Raw genomic sequence first — 8145 nt, 5'->3', positions numbered from 1 at the left:
GAGAGACCCGTGGAACTTACTTTTAAATAGTAATGAAGTGCTAGACAATTCTTATATCTCTAAGACTAGACCCAACCTTGGGTGGTCCACCAGCATGCTAGAAGGGACAAGAACCAAATTTTCCCTCAAATGCTTTAGGAATATTAGACTCAAAAAATCACATTTACTGAGCACTTGCTATGTGCCAGACATTGATCTAAGTATTGAAGAAAGGGGTCTGAGTCATGGCTCACTGTTTCCAATGAATGGAGGAGCAAGAGAGATTTACTGCATATGTTAAAAATAGCCATATTCATTCAAATATTTTTATGCCAGAACCAATTTTGGACGATTTAAGTTTTAACCAGTTGTTTTGATATCCCATAGATTTATCAAGCAGGATGTTATTCTCCATCCTGGCAGATGTTTCATTGTCAAAGCCTTCTTAGAACAATTAAAAGTGGCCATTGGTTTCATGAATGCATCAGTGCACTTTTTTTATTATTTGCTGGAGTGAAGGGCAATTCCTTGTCCTTAGCCATTTTGTGTTTGGAGACCAAAGGCTATTCATCAATTCTGGAAGTACACCCAGATGGCTCTTTCTCCTCTCTTGATAAGATAAGCAGGTTTATCCTGCCCCATAGTAGCTCTTTCTGCTACTCTGTGTCCATCTATGTGGCATTTAAAGGCAACCCTAAATCTCTCACAAAGTCACCTCTGACTTGGGCAGCTCCTAGACCCAAACCAGAGCAACTGAGAAGTGCAGAGAAGTGCTTATGTGAAGCTCATCTCTAGACATGAGGATGTTTTCTGTTTCTCGTTTACAGCCAAAAAGCATGAACACGGACTGCGAGGCCAGGACACCAGCATCATTTCTCATCTGCTCCACTGAACAGGGAAACCTGAACTGTACAGCTCTCTAAAGGACAAAACCCAGACTAGAGAACATGTAACAACTCTGCCTCCACTCATCAACAGCACAAATGCCTCTTCTCTGTCAACCACACTTCAATTAAGGATTAAAAATAAAACAAACAAAAATGTGCTCCCTCAAGTCAGTGAGGACAGCCACTCAGAAAACACACGGGAACAGCACCCACGCCGGGGATCCCTCTCACCCTGGGCACCTATACTCACAAGCAGAAACAATCTAAGAGGCCTCCACCCAAATCCCCAAGTGCTTAGGAGCCATATTTTCTGCATCTGTCATTTCTCCCATAACACTGAGGGGTGATATTACAATTCCATCACGATTAATTTTATTAAAGTCATCAGGAGAAGTTAAATTAATGTCTCTCTATTGATAACATGCATATCAGATGCCTCTTTTATCCAAACAGAAAAACAAACCAAAACCAAAAAAAAAAAAAAAAAAACCACCCAAAAACTTCAAATAACTCACCAGAAAACATTATAACATGAATGAGCTCTATTAATGTAAGACAATATGCTTTAATTAAGCACATACTACAGTAAAAAAAAAACCAGAGTGTAGCATCATCTGTCACCTGACACTCTCCAATTAATCATTTTAGCTTCCACTCACATTGTCAAAAGCACAATGTCAAGTGCTTTTGTCAAGAGAAATTGTTATCTAAATTAAATCTGTATCTCGAGGATAATTAGTCTCCCACGAAGTCCATGTGTCCCATGGCAGCTCGCCTTTCTGCCTGTTGATGTTCTCCGGGAACCTAGTGGGTAAACTTTCACACCGGCCAAAGTGAGTCTGCGTCTTCGTGGGCCATGTCTCCATTTGGAGAGGACGGTGCGCCCGGGGGCTGCCCGGCATTCCCTCTTCAGACCCACTCAGATTTTCTGGATCTAGAGTTGGCGAGCCCGTCGAGGCGCTGTAGCTGACCGGATGGATAGCGCCGGCCCAGCCGGCTCCGAGGCGATGAGGGATGCTCCTCTGATCTTGTGGGACCCTCGCCCCTGGGGTCCTGGGAGGCCTCTCCGCGCGGCCTACTCCCGGGCTCCTTGCAAATCGTGGCCAGCTTCTCGCTGGCAGAGGACATCACCTCGCTCTCATCTTCATCGGGAAGCCCCATCCGCCCTGATACAGCGGACTTACCACTGGGGCTGTCGGCACCCACCCCTCCAGTCCACAGGCCGGGGTGGATGGGCGCCCCCTCCTCCACCCACCCACCGTCGCGGGCCATCTGACCCGGCCTAGCGCCCAGGCTCCGGGAGAGCCGGCGGCCGGCGGCGGGGCCCAGGGGATCCTCGGCGGGGCCCCAGCCCCCGCTCGTCCTCCCCTGCACGCTGCAGATGAGGTCAGCCACACTGAGCAGCAGGGAGAGCGCACTGACCGCCCACATGAAAAGCATCATAATGGACTTCTCCGTGGGCCGGGAGACGTAACAGTCCACCACGCTGGTGCAGGGAGATTGGGTGCAAGAGAATCTCTTGGGGACCAAGAATCCAAAGAGGAGGTAATGCGAGGCACCAAAAGCTGCCTCGGTCAGCATCCGAAGAAGGAGGTGGACGATGTAGCCCGAGGAAAAGTCCGGCACGGTCAGGTGGCGTGGCTCCCTGCAGGGCGGAGGGCGGCGCCTGTCCCCAGGGCTCTGGTCACAGGGGTCAGGACGGGTGGGACCACCGTCTGGCCCGGAGAGTCCACGGGCGGCGAGCACGGCCCCTCTGTGGAGCACGTAGACGCTGAAAACGGCAGAAGGGAGGAGAACAGACACGCTCTGGATCAGCCAGAACCGCAGGTGGGACACCGGGGAGAAGATGTCGTAGCAAACATTGGTGCATCCTGGCTGCAGAGTGTTACACACAAACCTCTCCTGCTCGTCCTGGTAGACGGGGGAGCCTGCCAAGATGATCACCACCATCCTCAGCAGTATCATGAAGATAAGCCAGATCTTCCCTAGAAAGGAGGAAGCAGGAAGGGCACCATCACCAGCATACAAACATATGCCCGTCCGACAGTAGTTTTTAAGTATTTTCAGGGGTGAGACTGGAGAACTGAGAAGTCGCTAAGCATGCATTTCAGTCCCCAAAGCAGCGGCGGCTAGTTAGCTCATCTGCCAAGTATTTAAGGAAGCCATACAATGTGTCAGACACTGTGCTGTACTAGTTGTTTGCAAAATGCTTTGCAACTGACAGATTTTAAAGAAGCCTTAGAGACTAAAGATGTTTGATCTGACTCCACTAGTTCAGACTCTTGGTAATGTCTCCTGGACTGAAAGTTCTAGAAAGAAAGTTGAGCTGAGCAAATTAATGATGTAAATAAGACCTTACTCTCTGCAGATAATAAGCTTTCTAAAGAATGTTAGCACATTTGCGTAACTCTGTGTAGCAAATACAAGCTGCTAATTATAGTTCAGTCATCTTTATTTTGGTCCATAAGATCTTTATTTAATTGTTGCTTTATGGTCCTTGAAATCAAATTTCCTTAATGACATTCAACTTTTCCAGATTTTTCAATGATTTGGAATTCCTTTTCCTCTATTACAGTTATTATGAAATAATGAGGTTCCTCTTTCTTCAATTTATAATAAATGAGACCAACCTAGGAAATCAAAATGACGTCAAAGTCCTATTTTCATATCACAGGTTAACTCTTTTGGAACACGTCTAAGACTCAGTTAAAATAATCTGCAAATATTTTGTTTTGTGACACGATACAGAAAACATCACCTGACATCAGAAAAACAGAACTCTATTATAAATGAAGGCAGTTAAGCTCAAAGAATAGCATTATGTGATCAAGTCATTGACTCAAACTTGTAAGACCAAGTTGATTTTGTTTAAATTCTACAAAAGAATGAGTAAGAAAAATATCAACCACTTCACAGGCGTATTTTAATCCTTTTCTCAAGTCTTTTTTTTTTTAATATTTTATTTATTTTGACAGAGAGAGCGAGAGAGAGAGCACAAGCAGGGGGAGCAGCAGGCAGAGGGAGAAGCCGACTCTCCGCTGAGCGGGGAGCCCAATGCGGGACTTGATCCCAGGATCCCGGGATCATGACCCAAGCCGAAGGCAGACGCTCAACCAACTGAACCACCCAGGTACCCCTTCTCAAGTCTTTTTTCTAGGACACCCATACTTCTCTAAAAATTTGACATGTCTGTATCAAACTCAGAAATATTTATTACTTTATTTTTAAAAAAAATAATAAACTAAAATTTGGATTTGGCTTAAATTGCACAAGAGAAATGACTAATCCTTACAAATTAAGCTTCAAGGAAAAAGATGAACAAGAAGAAAGTGTAATCAAGGCACAAATTTCTCTTTAATTTTTACTGTATTGTTCCTTCTCCTGATCAGGTAGTCAGAGAAGAGTTACTCAAAGATACTCCTTCCACTGGCTTCAGTCTTCAGGCTCAGCACCTAAACATCAGTGAGAAGAGCCCCCAGGAGAGAACACTCAATCCAAGCCTTCCTTAAATGATGGTGGAACTGGGGAGCGATTAAAAGAAAGCTTGAGCACACAGCTCCCTTTCTTCCAGCAACAAAGAGGCCAAGGAAAGTGGTGAAAACAAAAATGCAAGAGCTTTGGAGCTATTTCCTATACTCACCCACAATGGTCATGTTGCAGTTGACAGTGATGAGAAGGAATCCCAGCAGGTCCAAACGTTCCATGTCTCCCGAGTGTCGCAGACTCAAAGCTGCTGGAGACATCGGAAGCCTGTGTTCTCCAAGAAGGTGGAAAATCTTTGCAGGAATAAACGTATCTTCGCTACAAAAGACTTAAAGGTGAGAGCTGCACATATAAAGGGAAATCTGTGAGCCCAGGAATGGGAGGTCAGTTTTTCTGTCTCCGAGCAGAGACGGCCCTGAGCTGTTGGCCTCTGAGGCAAAGCGTTCTTGACAACTGCAGTGACCAGAAGACAGCAGGAGTCATCTCTCATTGCGGGCTATTCTTACCCTCTTGAGACATTCCAGGCCCGTGGCAGTGCTCACATGTCTGTACTGGGGGAGCCAGACGCTTCAGGATATAAGAGAAGTGACTACATTTAACCCAAGAAAGAAAAGGTTCTGTTAACTAGCCAAGGAAACTTCTCTACTAAAAAGGTGTTTCCTCCTTGCAAATATTTCCACAACCACTTCACTTATTAAAGAAGCACTGAAATGCTCATGTTTTGTCTTCTCTATGAAGCGTAGGTGAGAACACTGGCCCACAAGGGTCTGGCTCTTGTTCTGAATTCCTGCATCATGGCTGAAAGCAAAACTCTGCATCTTAGACACGTGTCCCAACTTTAGGCTGTGACTCTGTTTTTCTCTAGCTATTTCCTGTCTGGCTGAGAGACAAGAGCTTTTTAGTTGGATACAAAAGGCCTGGGGCAGCCGCCTCGTCCCTGGGGAAGTCACCGAATCTCTCCACGTACCCTCACCTTGGTTTAGGGAGAATCATGCTGTTCAGTCAGGGATTGTGGGAGGCAGACACAAAATGATGATGTTGAGAGCACCTGGCATGGAATGAGGGAGCAACAACTCAAATCAGTGGAATTTCCATCCCTAACTGGCCCCCCAAACCTTCATAGATTGCATCTTCCTTTTGTATGTCCTAGCCCCATCTAGCTCAGGGCTGCTCCCATTGAATCAGCTTAATAAATGTCCATTAAATCCGTAATAAAGTATCACTGTCTGGACCTGCTGACATCAATCACAGTTGCATCAAAATCCTCTCGTAGCTGTCACCTTTCTATCTAGGAAGAACCCATCCTGCAAGGCTGGGGATCTATCATCAGGGTGGAAATTGTGAACTTTAAAAGGAATGATTTCAATTTTCCATGAAAGCTATTCTTTTATTCCCATCTTTTCTTCATTTCTGATCTATTCTTGACTTTAGTAATATCCCTAAAAAGATTCCCAGAAGAGGAGTACAACAAAGCTGCTTTCATCTTTATTCACATGACACGTTTCCATCCACAGAAAACATTTTGACCCCCTTGAAAGGCACAGTAGTTTTGCTATATTTTAGTCAAATGCTTCAACATGAACAATGAAATTTAGAGAAATTGTGGTTAAGTAAAAAAATATTGAAATAGCCATATGGTTCAAGTATAAAATAAAGGAAAATATCTTTCCTTCCTAATAGTCTATTCGTGACACTGGTTTAAAATTTAAAATACCAGGAAAGCAATTTCTGAATTTGCTGTGTGATATAAATAATCTATCCTGAACATGGAATAAAATAGAATTTTGCAACCTAGAGTAAATTGCTACAGCTTTTCATGCCTCAGTTTTCTCATCAGTAAAGTAGAAAAAAATGTGTCCTCTGCATACACAGAGTGGCTGTGATATGCAAAATGAGATCATAGACATGAAAATGATTTAAAAATATAAAGAATTACCTGTGCATCTCAGGGTCTACTCCTCTGGGTTCCCATCTTTGGTCTATCCCTTTGCTCCCACAGCATTTTCTGAAAAGGTAATGCTGCCTGTTGTCTCTCCACCCTTATCTGTTTTGCTCTTGCTTCTCTAAGTCCACACCATCTCCATTCTTTGCCTTTTTTCCTACTAAAGGATAGTTTTGCTCTGCCTGGAAATTTAAACCCCAGTAGCTGCCAGAAGCAAAATGTGGACAAAAGAGGAGGATGTGGCTGGAGCATCAAACATGTGGCTCTCTATACAATTATCCCAGCCCCCCATCCCAGCCTCCCCAGCCTCCCAGCCACATGTGGCACTGGAAATAACTTGGATTTCCTTGACTGAGAGCAGTACTGAGACCTGTGGTGGGACCCAGCAGACAAAGTGGCTGGTGTGTATGAAGCCGAAGGCTTTTTCCTAGCCTTGGAGCTTATCCCTGGAGCCTTGGAGCTTATCCCTGGAGCCTTGGAAGCCATACAGGAGATGAACAACATGCAGAACACTGAGGTCTTCATCTGTACCAGCCCTCTGATGAAGTATGAATACCGTGTGGGTAAGAAGTACCGCTGGGGGAAGAATCCACTGGGGCCTCAGTTTGTGGAGTGCAATATCCTGAGGAGGGACAAGACGGTGGTCTTGGGGGACCTGCTCATTGATAACAAGGACACCATTCGAAGCCAAGAGGAGACCCCAAGCTGGGAGCACATCTTGTTCACCTGCTGCCACAACCAGCATCTGGCCCTGCCCCCCACAAGGAGATGGCTGCTCTCCTGGAGTGACAGTTGGAGGGAAATCATAGGCCACAAGCAAGGGGCCAGGACAGTGGATGGTAGCTGAAGGAAAAGAAGGAAGGCCCCCAGGGAACCCCAGCAGAGCTGAATGACAGGGCAGTGTCATGGCGGTAGCGCCCAGCACTGTGGAGCAGGGAGACACAGTAACATCCATTCTCACAAGCCAGCCACCTGGAAACTCACAAGATGGCTGGCAAGGAAACATGGTGGGAAACTCACTCAGGAACATTTTTAATAAAACACTTTGGCTCAAAAAAAAAAAAATTATCCCAGGGGCGCCTGGGTGGCTCAGTCATTAAGCATCTGCCTTCAGCTCAGGTCATGATCCTAGGGTCCTGGGATCGAGCCCTGCATCGGGCTCCTTGCTCTGCAGGAGGCCTCCTTCTCCGTCTCCCACTCCCCCTGCTTGTGTTCCCTCTCTTGCTGCGTCTCTGTCAAAAAAAAAAAAAATTATCCCAGAATCAATAGGGAGGTTTCTATTTGTGTGACTGTAGAGCAGAGAGAAGCTTTGGTGGAGTACTGTGTTCAATTCAATGGAAAAGAAATCCAGTGGGAGTCAGGGACATGGATATGGCTGAATTGCACAAGATGGCATCCTGGGATTTGTTCACAAATGAACTGAGCAAAAAGGAAAGAGAAAAGCAGAGCCATATGCTATCCAGCCTTGGCTTACCTCCCTCTAGCTTAATGACATTGCCAAATTAATTAGGCATGAGTTTTACCATCTATAAATTAGAGATGACACTTTGTTTTTGGAATTGTTGAGAACTAGAGTTACTTTAAATGAGGTTCTAGCACATTATTTGGCCTATAGGAGGCTCTCAATAAATAGCTACAGTCATTTCTCATTATTCGTGGTAGTTGTATTACATAAAGTTGCCACAAACACTGAGTTAGAGATTGCTGGGGACTCCATTTTTTTTTAATTTAATTTTATTATGTTATGTTAATCACCATACATTACATCATTAGTTTTTGATGTAGTGTTCCATGATTCATTGTTTGCGTATAACATCCAGTGCTCCATTCAATACATGCCCTCCTTAATACCCA

General features: G+C 45.1%; 1 protein-coding gene across 1 annotated transcript; it reads right to left on the bottom strand.

Annotated features, from left to right (window-relative positions):
• Positions 1-301: 301 nt before the first annotated feature.
• GJD4 (gap junction protein delta 4) lies at positions 302-8093 on the bottom strand. Its single transcript, XM_081820889.1, has 2 exons — positions 4507-8093; positions 302-2851 (listed from the first exon to the last, which is right to left on the bottom strand). Exons 1-2 carry the CDS (start codon positions 4607-4609, stop codon positions 1776-1778), a joined length of 1179 nt encoding a protein of 392 aa, XP_081677015.1. The 5' UTR covers positions 4610-8093; the 3' UTR covers positions 302-1775.
• Positions 8094-8145: the final 52 nt, after the last annotated feature.

Source organism: Leptonychotes weddellii, chromosome 5, assembly GCF_054177405.1.
Source record: "Leptonychotes weddellii isolate Sample4059 chromosome 5, ASM5417740v2, whole genome shotgun sequence".
In the NCBI taxonomy this organism is placed as follows: domain Eukaryota; kingdom Metazoa; phylum Chordata; class Mammalia; order Carnivora; family Phocidae; genus Leptonychotes; species Leptonychotes weddellii.
Note: the sequence above shows the minus strand (reverse complement) of the source record. Positions and strands in the feature narration are given on the sequence as shown.

Bases quoted from the DNA above. Each gene is read 5' to 3' on its own strand.
- GJD4 (XM_081820889.1), bottom strand. From the start codon at position 4,609: ATGTCTCCAGCAGCTTTGAGTCTGCGACACTCGGGAGACATGGAACGT. The intron at 2,852-4,506 runs GTGAGTATAGGA...CCTCCTTTCTAG, and splicing joins CTGCAACATGACCATTGTGG to GGAAGATCTGGCTTATCTTC.